The sequence below is a fragment of the Neoarius graeffei genome, chromosome 25 (assembly GCF_027579695.1).
Source record: "Neoarius graeffei isolate fNeoGra1 chromosome 25, fNeoGra1.pri, whole genome shotgun sequence".
NCBI lineage: Eukaryota > Metazoa > Chordata > Actinopteri > Siluriformes > Ariidae > Neoarius > Neoarius graeffei.
In genome coordinates, this window is record NC_083593.1 from 49547414 (window position 1) to 49564195 (window position 16782).

Consider the following 16782-nt stretch of genomic DNA (forward strand, 5'->3'; position numbering starts at 1 on the left):
GCTGTCCCAGAGTCTATACCATTTACCAGACTTTATAAGTGTGAATTGTGAGTGGGCAGGGTGGCAGGGACCCCTGATGACACTGTTAGCCCATCTGTACGCTCTCCTGTTGTAGATGTCGTGCAGTGAGAGGAGATCTGTCCCTGTAATTTTCTGGACTGTCCTGATCACCTGCTCTAATGATTTCATGTTCTGTGCATATTAATATTACAACCCCGATTCCAAAAAAGTTGGGACAAAGTACAAATTGTAAATAAAAACGGAATGCAATGATGTGGAAGTTTCAAAATTCCATATTTTATTCAGAATAGAACATAGATGACATATCAAATGTTTAAACTGAGAAAATGTATCATTTAAAGAGAAAAATTAGGTGATTTTAAATTTCATGACAACAACACATCTCAAAAAAGTTGGGACAAGGCCATGTTTACCACTGTGAGACATCCCCTTTTCTCTTTACAACAGTCTGTAAACGTCTGGGGACTGAGGAGACAAGTTGCTCAAGTTTAGGGATAGGAATGTTAACCCATTCTTGTCTAATGTAGGATTCTAGTTGCTCAACTGTCTTAGGTCTTTTTTGTCGTATCTTCCGTTTTATGATGCGCCAAATGTTTTCTATGGGTGAAAGATCTGGACTGCAGGCTGGCCAGTTCAGTACCCGGACCCTTCTTCTACGCAGCCATGATGCTGTAATTGATGCAGTATGTGGTTTGGCATTGTCATGTTGGAAAATGCAAGGTCTTCCCTGAAAGAGACGTCGTCTGGATGGGAGCATATGTTGCTCTAGAACCTGGATATACCTTTCAGCATTGATGGTGTCTTTCCAGATGTGTAAGCTGCCCATGCCACACGCACTAATGCAACCCCATACCATCAGAGATGCAGGCTTCTGAACTGAGCGCTGATAATAACTTGGGTCGTCCTTCTCCTCTTTAGTCCGAATGACACGGCGTCCCTGATTTCCATAAAGAACTTCAAATTTTGATTCGTCTGACCACAGAACAGTTTTCCACTTTGCCACAGTCCATTTTAAATGAGCCTTGGCCCAGAGAAGACATCTGCGCTTCTGGATCATGTTTAAATACGGCTTCTTCTTTGAACTATAGAGTTTTAGCTGGCAACGGCAGATGGCACGGTGAATTGTGTTCACAGATAATGTTCTCTGGAAATATTCCTGAGCCCATTTTGTGATTTCCAATACAGAAGCATGCCTGTATGTGATGCAGTGCCGTCTAAGGGCCCGAAGATCATGGGCACCCAGTATGGTTTTCCGGCCTTGACCCTTACGCACAGAGATTCTTCCAGATTCTCTGAATCTTTTGTTGATATTATGCACTGTAGATGATGATGTGTTCAAACTCTTTGCAGTTTTACACTGTCGAACTCCTTTCTGATATTGCTCCACTATTTGTCGGCGCAGAATTAGGGGGATTGGTGATCCTCTTCCCATCTTTACTTCTGAGAGCCGCTGCCACTCCAAGATGCTCTTTTTATACCCAGTCATGTTAATGACCTATTGCCAATTGACCTAATGAGTTGCAATTTGGTCCTCCAGCTGTTCCTTTTTTGTACCTTTAACTTTTCCAGCCTCTTATTGACCCTGTCCCAACTTTTTTGAGATGTGTTGCTGTCATGAAATTTCAAATGAGCCAATATTTGGCATGAAATTTCAAAATGTCTCACTTTCAACATTTGATATGTTGTCTGTGTTCTATTGTGAATACAATATCAGTTTTTGAGATTTGTAAATTATTGCATTCCGTTTTTATTTACAATTTGTACTTTGTCCCAACTTTTTTGGAATCGTGGTTGTAATTATAGTCTCTATAGTAACAACTGACAATGGGACACGTCATGTAAATGGAGTACAAAAGTATGTATTTGCGAGGAGATCTGGTAATGAGATTCCAGTGTCGGCACTTTGCAGCAGTCAGAAGTAAAGCTGCAAGTCTTTGTTTGCCAACATGGGAAAGCTTTCTTTACAGACCCTTTTACATACAAAATCTGATATTATGTGAGGAAAAACATCATGGAAGAGATAACAAATTTTCATTCACACTCAGTCTTCCATGACAGAAAATTAACGGATATCGTGTATTCCTACCTGACTGTATTTAATGGATTGCTATGGATCATGAATCCTCATGAGATGTGGGAACTGTGCGAGACTGGATATTATGTATAATTCATGAGGTGGCAGGTCCATTGTTGTGAAAAGCCCAAGCATGACTCGAGCTGTCTCTTTTGAGAGAGTTTTCCTGTTTCTGAACATTTGTTTTGTTCAAGCAAAGACTATTTATAACAGTTTTTGCTTAACAGTGGGACTGCCATATCCAACTCCTTGCTAACCGTGCTTTCAGTTATCCACAGTTTATCCCAGGCTGAAAATTCTCACGCTAGCCCCAATAAGTAGGCATCTGGCGAGACATCCAGGTTGTACTTCCCGTGCAGCTGACAAGCTTGGCCCCTCGAACTACAATTCCAGTACACCCTGCTTATAGACAGCATTAAGCACGCACACCTGCTTTCATTTTTTCCATTTATTATTTGTCTTCTTTAAACCCTGGCTTCTGTTAGTTTGTCTTGCATTTGTTTTTATTTCCCATACCAACGTTCGCCATGTTCCTCACGTCTGCTCTCATGTTTTCATGTATGTTTTTTTTTCTTTTGACTATCCTGTGTAAATAAAAGGTTTCTGCACTTGTATCTGTCACTGTGCTTCAACCATGATAAAAATGTTAAGTGGAAATATCAGAATCCTGTTCATTCCAAAGAGAGGGAGAAAGAGACCACATTCACATAACTTTTACTACAGTATATTGTTATAACCGTTTTATTTTATTAGCTCATCCAGCCGACAGGTGATGAACTTATGCCATCATGTGTTGTCCGGCGTCCGTCCGGCATCAATCACATTTCACGAAAATCACTTCTTCTCTCTCAATTCTTCACCGATTTTTATTCTTTTTGGCAGAAATGTCGGTCTGCCTGGGGTGCATATGGTATACTGTAGCTTCTACCCAAATTTGCATAATTTCAATTAATAATGAAGATATGGAGTAATTAATCCCTAATTAAGGGTGCAGCTATGGAAATCAAGGCTAGATGGGTATGGTCTGCACCTGAACCTAGTGACTCTGAGTACATGGAATCTGGTTCATAAATAGATGACAGCATCACCATCAATGGACAGGATCTTTCCAAAGTCACCCAGTTCAAATATCTGGGTTCTGTCTTTTGTGAGGATGGAGATACCCTCCAAGATGCCAAAGCTTGTGTAAATGCTGCCTGGCTGAGATGGTGAAAGGCAACAGGTGTACTTTGTGACAGCAGGATGCTGACCAATTTGAAGGCTAAAGTATATAAGACTTATGGTACTCCCAGTAGCACTATATGGCTGCGAATGTTGGCCAGTCACTGTAAAATATGAGCAAAGTCTACATGCCATGGAGATGAAAACACTACACTGGTCTCAAGGACTCTCTATTAGACCACGTGGAAAATACGGAAGTCCGTAGGAAAACGCGGGTGGTTTCAATCACTGCAAAGATGAGAGAGTGGTGCCTCCGATGGTATGGCCATATCATCCGAAGCTCAGATGGAGTAGTGGCTAAATCTGCAACAGCACTGGACATTCCAGGCAAGCAGCCACATGGAAGACCCAAAAAGAGATGGCCTGACTCAGTAAAGGAGGACCTAAAGTCCACAAAAGCAAAACCAGAGGATTTCTTTGATAGGAGTAAGTGGAGACAGCTGAGCCGAGCTGCAGACCCTGCACCCATGCGGGACTAACGCAAGGAAGAAGAAGAAGTAATTAAGCCCTAATGAGCAGTTTCCATACAAATCATTTCTTCTCCCTCAATTCTTCACCAATTTTGATTCTTTCTTGCATGAAGGTAGGGGTACCTAGGGTGCATATAACTTCTACCCAGATTTGCTTAATTCAAATTATGAATGAAGTTATGGACTAATTCAGCCTTAATGAGTAACAAAATCGCTTCTTCTCGGTCATTCCTCACCGTTTTAGATTCTTTCTGCCAAATAGGTCGGTATTCCTAGGGTGTATATCGCTTCTATATATAGCTTGTATATAGTGTATATAGCTCGCAACATTTATTGCACAAGGTGGCCCACTTTAGATCGTTCCTTCTGGACTAGACGGGGCCGGAGTGAGCTACACCGTCATTAACGGTCTCATTGTTAGTTATTGTTGATGATGTCATATTGTGTATAATTTATAAATGAAACTTAATCAGAGGTATCTATGTGCATGAAAAACAAGCTTTATATACAGCTATGGGTCATTCATATCTGTGGTTTCAGCTATCCGGGTTGAATCTTGGAACGCATGCCCCATGGACACGGTGCTCCTAGTGTATCTGTCGATGTTTTCTTCGTTTGTTGTTTTGAGTTTACTGCCAGTTGCTTTACACTGAGGCAGTATGAGTGGTTCTGTCACATTGTCACGACAACATTATTCATGTCACCACCAGCACCATCACAGCTGTCACAAGACATAAATCTGATGGTTGATCTGTAAGAAAAAATTTCCATAAATGTTACTCGGTCGCTAGGGGATAGATTAATATTTCAACTTTGCCATTTTCCTCCCATTCCCAGAGGACACCTTTAGTGCATAATAGTGAAAAATACCATATAACGTTTTCAGTGTTCATGGAAATGGAGTATTCGTGTTATATTCCTCTAATAGCAAACCCTGTCATGTTTTATCCCTTACATAGCATTGAGTAGAACCTCAATACAAGATCCTTCACCACCATTTACCTCTCCTATATTCTGACACTGGAGTCTCCTTGGATAAACATAAAATAAACACAATCCTTACATAAACTTGCATTAAATACTACATTAACTCTACCCCTTAAAGCAGTTGCGACAGCCACCCTTGTATATGTATATACTGTTCACCCTTAGAACATATTTACACGAAAAAAAGTCTAAAGACAAGGTTTTGACAAGGTTTTAGACAAGGCGTCATGTCGTCATTAAGGGATATACACGGGGTCGTCATATGTCGTCATTAAGGGGTAAAGAGTTAAATAATGCAGTGTTTCAACTTAAAGTAAATATTATCATGTTCGAACATGGGCGGCACGGTGGTGTAGTGGTTAAACCAACATCCATGCCACAGTGAAAGAAAGTCACACAAAAACTGAGATCGCAATTTTTCCCATTCTGACGTTTGAACATTGTGAAGATGAACTGAAGCTCTTGATTTGTATCTGCATGATTTGATGCATCGTGCTGCTGTAAAGGGATCGGCTGATTAGAGAACTGCACAAAACAGCTGGGCTGCACGGTGGTGTAGTGGTTAGCGCTGTCGCCTCACAGCAAGAAGGTCCGGGTTCGAGCCCAGTGGCCGGCGAGGGCCTTTCTGTGCGGAGTTTGCATGTTCTCCCTGTGTCCACGTGGGTTTCCTCCGGGTGCTCCGGTTTCCCCCACAGTCCAAAGACATGCAGGTTAGGTTAACTGGTGACTCTAAATTGAGCGTAGGTGTGAATGTGAGTGTGAATGGTTGTCTGTGTCTATGTGTCAGCCCTGTGATGACCTGGCGACTTGTCCAGGGTGTACCCCGCCTTTCGCCCGTAGTCAGCTGGGATAGGCTCCAGCTTGCCTGCGACCCTGTAGAACAGGATAAAGCGGCTAGAGATAATGAGATGAGATGAGATGAGATGAGATGAGACAAAACAGCTGCAGGTGGATGGGTGTTCCTAATAAAGTGCCAGTGAGTGTACTATTTCTGTTTTAGAGCACACAAACGGGGAAACCTGTCACAGCTTAGACACGTACTGTATATAAAAAAAATGTAAACTGTATTTACAATATTTGTTTTTGTACTTATATTGGGCTCTTGTTTTTCGAATTTATAGGTACTGCAAAAATTAGATCTAAGAATCAGATCAATAAATATTTCCAGTGAATGATGTGCCAGGTAGATCATTTGGTACTGCCGGATATTAACACAATGAGAGCGTAATAATTTTTTGCACTCATGAACACTCGAATGTTGAGGGAGGGAGCAGCTGCTGGAATGTTCTACAGAATGTTGGTGATGAACATGTTCCTGATTATACACCCCGATGGGGGAGATGATTCTGACAGCTCTGACACACACAGTGTTGTGTTACAGAGAAAAAAGTTGGTAAAACAGGCTAGCTGTGTTCTCTCAGGCGACAAATAATGGCGCTATGACTGGCCCCAGCCCCAGAATAGTATATAAAACAGTCGATATCTCAACTTTCCAGTGCCCTCAGTCAGCTTATCCATCTCTGACACATGTGTCAACACCATGTGCTTATTCAGGCAGTGGGGCTCTGATGACAATAAAATGCTTTACTCAGCTAAAATGTGAGGTATAGAGCTGCTCAGGTGACATGGTGGTTATTTTTTAACAAGGCGTGGCCACAAATTAACAAACATTATTATTATTAGCTCATCCGGCCGACAGGTGATGAGCTTATGCCCTCGTGTTGTCCATCATCTGTCCGGCATCGTCCACATTTCACGAAAATCGCTTCTTCTCTCTCAGTTCTTCACTGATTTTTATTCTTTTTGGCAGGAAGGTTGGGGAGAGAGAGAGAGAGAGAGAGAGAGAGAGAGAGAGAGAAAACACAGGTTGTTAGGTATGCCCAATGTCGCCTGAATAAGTAGGAACAGTATACATATTGCGCTGAGTACAAGCAGGGACTCCGGCAACTAACTATGACAGCATAACTAAAAGGGGAGAGCCAGAAGGTAACACAGGCATGAGGGAGCCCCGGGACATAAAGCAGCAGCCACTACACCGTCAACAAACTCGAGTAAGCAAGCGAGTGGAGACTGACAGCATCCATACTGTACATCCCAGTTTACCAAAACACTCTATGCCTCCAGATCTACTCATTTACCTCATAAACACTATTAACAAAAGGCTTGACTAAACAGATATGTTTTCAGCCTAGACTTGAACGCTGAGACTGTGTCTGAGTCCCGAACACTACTTGGAAGGCTGTTCCATAACTGTGGGGCTTTGTAAGAAAAGGCTCCGCCCCCTGATGTAGCCTTCACTATACGAGGTACCAGCAGGTAGCCTGCACCTATAGTAGCTCTTCTGTGGGATTGGACCATATGGGCTAACCTTCGTGCCCCATGTGAATCAGTGAGCCTTCAACACCCATGACCCTGTCACTGGTTCACCGGTTGTCCTTTAGGTCCTTGGACCACATTTGGTAGGTACTAACCACTGCATACCAGGAACACCCCAAAAGATGTGCCATTTTGGAGACCCAGTCATCTAGCCATCACAAAGTGGCCCTTGTCAAAGTCGCTCGGATCCTTACGCTTGCCCATTTTTCCGGCTTCCAACACGTCAACTTAAAGAACTGACTGTTCTCTTTCTTGCTGCCGAATATATCCCACCCCTTTAGAGGTGCCATTGTAATCTCATCTCATCTCATTATCTCTAGCCGCTTTATCCTTCTACAGGGTCGCAGGCAAGCTGGAGCCTATCCCAGCTGACTACGGGCGAAAGGCGGGGTACACCCTGGACAAGTCGCCAGGTCATCACAGGGCTGACACATAGACACAGACAACCATTCACACTCACATTCACACCTACGCTCAATTTAGAGTCACCAGTTAACCTAACCTGCATGTCTTTGGACTGTGGGGGAAACCGGAGGAAACCCACGCGGACACGGGGAGAACATGCAAACTCTGCACAGAAAGGCCCTCGCCGGCCACGGGGCTCGAACCCGGACCTTCTTGCTGTGAGGCGACAGCGCTAACCACTACACCACTGTGCCGCCCGCCATTGTAAAGAGATAATAAATGTTATTTACTTATATACATACACACACTACTAAAGGAAGGCTGTCTGTCTCTCTGTCTGTTCACCTGTGCAAATTGACACGGCTGGATGCACATACTCCATACTTTGCAAGTGGATTGGTGACACCACAGAGGGCCCCAAGACAACATTTTTGATTTTCCAAAACATGGGTGTAGTGCTAATCCAACACACTATTCATTTCCCATAGGCTACATGCTTGTGCTAACACAATGCACGTAGCCTTGGCAGAGAATCCCCTCCCCCACTTGCCTGGGAGTTTCGATTGTACGGGACCTCGCGATCAGCGCTCTTCGCTGGAGACTTCCGCTAGGGCCGAGTCCACGTCTCCTCAGTGACGGGCAATAACCACTACGTCTCCTCTCTCCCATGGGCAATAACTGCTCGTATATCCACTATAATTTCCAGGGGCACCAGTAACAGTGGCACATGTGTTGTTTTTTGTTAAAAATAATTATTTCTTGATTAATTTGTTTTTCTCTGAATAAATTCAAGTTCAATTAAAGGTTGGATTTTTCTCATTTTTTCAGTGTGAGATGAAGCGACTTCATCAAAAGTCGGATTTTTTCGAACCCTTTTCACTAATCTCTACAAGGGGTGCCAATAATTATGAAGGGAACTGTATGTTCCATTTTTTATTTCATAGTTTTACTGTCTTCAATATTGTTCGACAATGTAGAAAATAGTCCAAATACATAAAAAAAAACTATGAATGAGTAGTCTCAGTGCTCGCAGAATTGAACTGTTCACATGTCACAGTTCCTCTCGACACTTGCAAACAGCTTCTCAGCACCTGGCACTTATTTTTATTGACCAAATCTGATCATTTATCAGATGCTTATTTTTGTCAGCTATAACCTAAAAAAATATTTCTTTATTTGATTTGGGAAATGGCGGCACGGTGGTGTAGTGGTTAGCGCTGTCACCTCACAGCAAGAAGGTCCGGGTTCGAGCCCAATGGCCGGCGAGGGCCTTTCTGTGCGGAGTTTGCATGTTCTCCCCATGTCCGCGTGGGTTTCCTCCGGGTGCTCCGGTTTCCCCTACAGTCCAAAGACATGCAGGTTAGGTTAACTGGTGACTCTAAATTGAGCGTAGGTGTGAATGTGAGTGTGAATGGTTGTCTGTGTCTGTGTGTCAGCCCTGTGATGACCTGGCGACTTGTCCAGGGTGTACCCCGCCTTTCGCCCGTAGTCAGCTGGGATAGGCTCCAGCTTGCCTGCGACCCTGTAGAACAGGATAAAGCGGCTAGAGATAATGAGATGAGATGAGATGATTTGGGAAACATCCAGCACGACTTTCCTGTTTCAAGGTGAATCTGAAAACATAGATGAATATTTTGAGCACTAAGCAGGTACAGATGATGGCATTGCGTTACATTCCTATCACTCTGCTTGCAATGTAATCCATATAATCGAGGCTACCTAAGACAATAAGAAGCTTTTTGTATAAATCTATGTGTTATATCAGTCTACCATAATAGATGACTTGCAACCACGTGGTCAAAATGTGCTATGCCATGAGCGTCCGCCATGATGGTGGATATACAAAGCGACTAGGATGGCAGCCATTGAAAGCGTGTCTGTAAACAATGCTGAATTTCCTCAGTATTACCACGATTTGAATGCTCAAGCGAAGATTTGACACAAAGAGAAGATACACTACCGTTCAAAAGTTTGGGGTCACCCAGACAATTTTGTGTTTTCCATGAAAAGTCACACTTTTATTTACCACCATAAGTTGAAAAATGATTAGAAAATATAGTCAAGACATTTTTCTGGCCATTTTGAGCATTTCATCGACCCCACAAATGTGATGCTCCAGAAACTCAATCTGCTCAAAGGAAGGTCAGTTTTATAGCTTCTCTAAAGAGCTCAACTGTTTTCAGCTGTGCTAACATGATTGTACAAGGGTTTTCTAATCATCCATTAGCCTTCTAAGGCAATGAGCAAACACATTGTACCATTAGAACACTGGAGTGATAGTTGCTGGAAATGGGCCTCTATACACCTATGGAGATATTCAATCAATCAAACTTTATTACAGACTCCAACGTCCAATTAGACATAAAAAAACATCTCATCTCATCATCTCTAGCCGCTTTATCCTTCTACAGGGTCGCAGGCAAGCTGGAGCCTGTCCCAGCTGACTACGGGTGAAAGGCGGGGTACACCCTGGACAAGTCGCCAGGTCATCACAGGGCTGACACATAGACACAGACAACCATTCACACTCACATTCACACCTACAGTTAATTTAGAGTCACCAGTTAACCTAACCTGCATGTCTTTGGACTGTGGGGGAAACCGGAGCACCCGGAGGAAACCCACGCGGACACGGGGAGAACATGCAAACTCCGCACAGAAAGGCCCTCGCCGGCCACGGGGCTCGAACCCAGACCTTCTTACTGTGAGGCGACAGCGCTAACCACTACACCACCGTGCCGCCCCACATAAAAAACATGTACAGTACAAAACAAACATACATTGTGACAGTTGTAAAATCACAATAAATAAGTAAATAAATAAATATATTAATGCCCTTCCTATAGTATGCACAAGTACCAGTGTTTCCACATATAGGACTGATATCTTACAGAACTGCACCTTGGATTGGTCAACTCCATAATGAGATTGTTCTGGGACCCCTGCAGCCTACCTATGAATTTATACATCAGTCCTCTCAGGGTGGCCTGAAAGGTGGTTAATCTTAAGTTACAAAACAGCTCGCTGGCACTACTACCCCTGGACTTCTTAAGCAATATTCTGAGGCAGTCGTTGTAAGCAACCTGGAGTTTGCGCAAACTCTCTTTCTTATACCTGACCCAAGGGGAGCTGTGTACATAGGGGTACAATACGCTCTGAACAGGTTCACCTTCACCTCATCAGAGCAATAGTGAAATTTCCCTACTAACACATTGGCTTGGGCATACAGTGTCCTTCTCTGTCTAAGCATGTCAGCATCATCCTCCAATTTATCATTGATGATGTGGCCTAGATATTTTGCACCGGTACACACAGACAGGGGTTGACCAGATAAGTGGAACCCTGGAAATTTAAGATGTTTATCCTCCTTGGTCCTACATATCATTACTATGCTCTTTTTGGCATTATACTTAATGTCATACTTAACCCCATAGTCTGAGCATATATTGAGAAGCTGTTGGAATCCTGCACTACAGGGAGATATAATAGCCAAGTCATCAGCGTACATGATATGATTGATTAAGGTGTTGCCTATTATACACCCTGTTCTGCAATCTCTCAACTGCCTTGACAGGTCATCCATGTACATATATTGCACCAAAAACCAGACATTTGCAGCTAGAATAGTCATTTACCACATTAGCAATGTATAGAGTGGATTTCTGATTAGTTTAAAGTGATCTTCATTGAAAAGAACAGTGCTTTTCTTTCAAAAATAAGGACATTTCAAAGTGACCCCAAACTTTTGAACGGTAGTGTATATGTGTGTGGGTTTTGACCCATATTATTTAAAAAAGTCACTTTTCTGAAGATAAGACACTTCTACCGACCATTGAGTACCCAGATATCGCATTCTATCTGGTTTGGCCGCTGAAGAATCAAGTCCGGCCTTGGACGAAGCATAGCCCATGTTCTGAGTGGGTGCCCAGTCTGGATTGTTTCTATTGTTTAATTTTGCTGGCGCTCCTAGAAGCGAAATGGTAATACACGTGTTAAAATTATAACAACGACCGAGTGAACCACGACAAGAGAACGCTCATTGTATTGCAAAATTCTAGCAACACGAAATAAAATTCTTCCATGAGGTTCTCGTGAAAGCTTTTTAATCTCACCTGAGATAAAATAATTACCGCAAATATGAGCTGTTTTGGTTTTAGCCTCTGTTAGATCAGCCCTGCCGATGTTGTTCAGCCGTGCTCATCTCCTCTCCATACTAAGCCTCAGAGTTTCCTCGCCTTCTTTCTGAATCATGGACGGAATTCTAAAAAATCGTAACGTGCCACGGTCACGAGTACTGTTGTGACCACAACCATATACAGCACAAAGATATGGCAGAGCTAAAAGAACGCTTAAAGCAGTGGAAAAACAAAGAGAGTTGTGCACGCGTGACTATGATTTGTATGGAATGTCGCTTGACCCCGCATTTGTATCTCCACCAACATGGCCGACGTCCGGGTTTCTATTTTGCTTTGACGTCACTTGCAAGTCAAGGATAACACACAATGCCCCGCCCCTCCAACTGCTTTCAACTAATGCAGCTCAATAGCAGGTGTATGATTTAGAACAGTTTCATGTATGCAATGTTCAAGAACGTGGTTTTAATACAGTGAGTGATGTGATTTTAAGAGATTTTTTTAAAAATGTTTACATGTTGTGATTTGTGTGAAATAAATCAATAAAAGAGCCACCTTCGCCAGCAATTTGAAGATACAATATTCACCACTATTGTTAAGTTCTTTATGACTAATAATATGTTAAAGGAGAACTGAAGGCAAATTTTTATTATCAAATTCTATTTCTCTCATTTTATTAAATATCGGAATGCATTTTTGATCGCTATTTTGTCACTGCTGTAGCAAGTTATGAGTGTTTGAAATATGCTCTGTAATATATCAGTCCATATGTCAAAGCAATGGCCGTAAACAAGATTCGTTGAGACCTGTGCGAGACGTCGTAGGATGGAAGTAAAACATACAGCGGAAATCAAAGTGACCAACATCTGCCAACGTTGTCAAAAGACGCGCGTGCCTGCTTTCGAATGCTGATGTAATCAAGCCGGAAGTTTTGTTTGTTTTGATAGTAATCAGGAAAGTTTGAAAAAAGTAGGCAGTAATTATCATTTAAACTCGTTTTTGTGCAATATTTCATTTGGGAAACAGTTTTCAAAATGGCGGCACTGACACCTGGCTGACACTTCACGTTTCGAAGTCTCGCACAAGTCTCGTGAAGATTGCGCGGATAAGCGACGCCTGCCGTGGACCAAACGAACTAAATGCAACACGGCTAAAAACCGAATAGGCCGATAAGTATAATATTTAATTGTAATTAGTTGCCAATACGAGTCACGATATAAGGTTACTAAAACTGAAAACGTAACTGAATAAACACGTTCATTAAGAAATAAAGCAAGTTTAAAAATGACTTCAGTTCTCCTTTAATATGTTCCAGTTAAGTCTGTAATTTTCCACATCCTGCTTTTCTTTCCTTTTCCTTTCCAGAACATTCTGGACTCCAACATGGACGGCTCCATCGACTCCCACCAATCCGAGAATGACAGACACTCATCTGCATATCTGTCCGGCATCTCCACGGCAGCCATCATCCTGTCCATCATACTTGTCATTCAGGTTGTGTAAATAAATCTCAGATTCCACGAGGGCCAAAACAATCAGATGGACACGTCCAGTCCAAACACTGACATTGATCTCTGTCATTCTCTTTCTCTTTATGTGTGTCTCACATGCCATTTTTAACAATTTTCGTCAAAATGAAGAGAAGCGGCGACTGCAGAAGTGTAGTCCGACAACACGGGAAGTATTTCCGTAACTGTTAGCTTAGCAACATGGGCTAATCAGGAGGAGTTTTGAGGAAATTGAGATTGAACAGACAAAGGGAGTAAGAATGCAAAAAAAAAAAAAGCCTTCATGATGTACAGGTACATAAGCACAGGAGAGCTTTCACAGATATTTGAAACAGTGTGTGGCTTTCAGATACAGACGCATAATATTTTCCATTGTGTTGAGCTTCTTCTGTATATTTACATCCAGCTGAGCATCAAGATCTGTAAAGTAAACCTCCACATTGCAATCTGACATGACAAGACACATCGTTCATATGTAGAACACTTTTAATTTACAGATAAAGTCAGGTCCAATGGTCTGAGTGAGCCAGAATGACTTTTTATTGAATCAGTCATCAAACACCAAGGCGAGTGGATGACAAGAAATATGAAAATATGGATGCTCCACCCAACACCCTTTCTGATTGGTTGATGTTTGGTCGTGTCAGAGTATGTTACGCTAAAAGTGGAAAGAATACGGATAATGGAGATTCATTTTCACACAATGCGATGCCTCGGTTGCTTGTTGAGCTTCAGCGCAGAGTTATACATAAGGAATAAAACCTAATGAGGTGGCGGCTTTACGTCAGGCCGCATCACACTCCTCGGTCATTGATTATTTCCTCATAACCGCATGACCTGAAGTGTTTTTTTTCCTCTCATTCAACAGCCATTTGCTTACAGTTATGGTTAATTTATTATGAATTAAAGAACAACTCATATTTTTTTGTTTACAGTCATATTTTAGATTAATTAACAGTTATTCCATGAGCTGAAAGCCGACAAGGCGTATAAGCCATGTATGACAAGATTGAGTGGAATAACGGTTTTATTCTATCCACATTCACTGGATTTTGAGAAACGGAGCATTTTTATTTTTTGCAAATTCGATAAATAAAAACTTTATACAAAACGTCTGACAAAATAATTTCCACTTAGAATATAAACAAACCGACAAAATGACAGGAGTAGTTTGTGAAAAATGCTATAATAATAATAGTAATTCTTGAAAAATTAAAAAAAAAGATACGCTCTTAGCATTAAATACTTTCATTCCATATTTTGTTGCTATTTTTTTTGGGGGGGGGTCTTCTTCTTTCAGGTTTTTTGGCGATTGATAAACCAACTTAAAGGTGCATTACTGCCACCGACTGGGCTGGAGTGTGGAACAGGAGATGTTGGGGGGGACAAACAAAAAACTATATTCTTTTAGCTATTTCTGTTTCTTTTAATGCCTTGGTCACAACCGGCCGTATGTGCTCCTACGGCCGGTCTACATGCAAAAAACGCAAGAAATGCACGGAGGGCGCGCGTGAAACGCACGGAGGGCGCGCGTGTGACGTGCTGATTTTCGAGCCGTAGACTGGCCGCAGAGGGTCTTTGTCATGTCAAACAAACTCTACGGGCGCTTACCGTACGTTTTTTTTCAGGTTGCAAGACAAACTTACGGCCAACATGCGTCTTTCTCCACGAACGAAAAAAACACAGCGATTTGGGAAATGGCAAAAATCGCACGGCCAAAAAATCGTACGTCTGGTTGTGACCTAGGCTTAAATACTTGATCACAGTTTTTGGGGTTTTGTTTTCGGGTAGAGTTTTTATTTCGTCCTTGGTTGCTTCAGCAACATGCTCCGCCATTTTGTTTTTCTCTACTCATGGTATATGAGCTGATAGCCTAGTAGTAAAGTAGCCAATCCGAGCATACAATTGCTCATATCCAGTTAATATGGATAGAATAATTCCTGATATCTTTTATGTTATAACAAGAATAAAAAGTTGTTCTTGCACTGATCCTGGAGACTCCTTCCAAGCATGCAAAATAATCATCTCCTCATGGAACCCAACAACAATGACATGTTTTCATCCGTCCCTGTGCGCTATAGCAATGATAAAATTTTCAAACGCGCGCGTTAATGATATAAAACTGTGATTTGGCTTCCAGCCAAAACTCCTGTCAGAGCAGCTATTATAGAAAATTAATCCACACTTTCTGACTAATCGGAATTGAGAATTTGATAGCACTGTGGTCTTGTAATTGTTAATGGCAAAATCATACTCATTTAACACATTATTCAAGAATAGTCATGAATTAAGACACATACACTCAATGGCCTAAAGTATTTGGACACCTGCCATCACATCACATCACACATCATATGCGGTTCTTTCCTAATTGGTTGCCACAATTTGGAAGTGCATGATGGTATAGAATGTCTTTAGATGCTGTAGAGTGGAACTAAGAGGCTCAAACCTGTTCTGACATTACACGACAATGCCCCTGTGCACAAAGCAAGCAGCATGAAGACATGGTTTGCCAAGGTTGATGAAAGTGGAAGAACTTGACTGTCCTGCACAGAGCATTGAACTCAACCCCACTGAACACCTTTGGGATGAATTGGAACACAACGCACCCCAGGGCTTGTTACTCGACATCAGTGCCTGGTCCCACTAATGGCTGAATGATCACAAATCCCCACAGACAGCCACACTCTGAAATCTAGTGTAAAGCCTTCCCAGAAGACTGGAGATAACAGCAAGATCTGTGATGGGAATGACTTCAAAAAGCACAGTGTGATGAGTCAGGTGTCCACATAATTTTGGTTCTGTTGTGTATAAGCTTGAAAGCTCTCTAAATATCAGTGGTGAACCGTTACTGTCAGAGTTGGGACTTGAGCTCAGCCAAAGCTTATCCAGACACACCAAAAGAGCAACAGGGCAAAGGATTTTGGAAGGGATTAGCGTCAGGCTGCCAGGTTGCTCCATTGTGTGTAGCTGTCGATGTTGATTTTAAAAGTAACTCAGTAAATTACACAAGGAAATGAATACTTAAGTCTGAGTGAAAAATACTGTAGCGAGCATGCAGTGTGGAAGAGGAGTCTGGAGACAGAAATCTTAGTTTCTCGGGCATTAGCCTGTGTTACTCGCTCTCAATAGCACTGGCTTGACCGTTTTATTAGCATTCGCTAACACTACTGATGAACGCTACACCGGCTGGAAGGTGACTTCACTGCTGCGCTGATGGCACTGACTCACGGTTAAGCTCGTGTTGGCCTTCGAGAAGGTCTAGGGCGATACATTTTTGGTCCCTCCCACTATAAATCAAAATCTGATTGGCGAATTAATCTGTCACTTCCTACATAAACATACACTGCCATGGCCTTCTGTCCTGGCAATGAAGTCCTAACCAATGAGTGAGCAGCTCTAAACTCTTCTCAGCCTAGAGACATCAAACAAACAAATCTCATTGGATAACTCAATTTTAATGTTTTCAGGACAGTAACCCTTTCATTTCTGAAGCAAATTTGGTTGAGGATAATTATAATGAAATTATGAAAAAAATAAAGAAATTAAATATCACATTTGAAATGCTGATATGTTTGGGCCTCCTC

The 16782-nt window shown here is 42.1% G+C and overlaps 1 protein-coding gene across 1 annotated transcript in view; it reads left to right on the forward strand.

The window, feature by feature from the left end:
- Positions 1-13190, forward strand: part of gfra2b (GDNF family receptor alpha 2b) — a 231356-nt gene extending 218166 nt beyond the window's left edge. Inside the window, exon 9 of the mRNA XM_060908882.1 lies at positions 13053-13190. Within this exon, the coding sequence (XP_060764865.1) occupies positions 13053-13190 (138 nt within the window). The remainder of the gene's footprint in view (positions 1-13052) is intronic.
- Positions 13191-16782: the final 3592 nt, after the last annotated feature.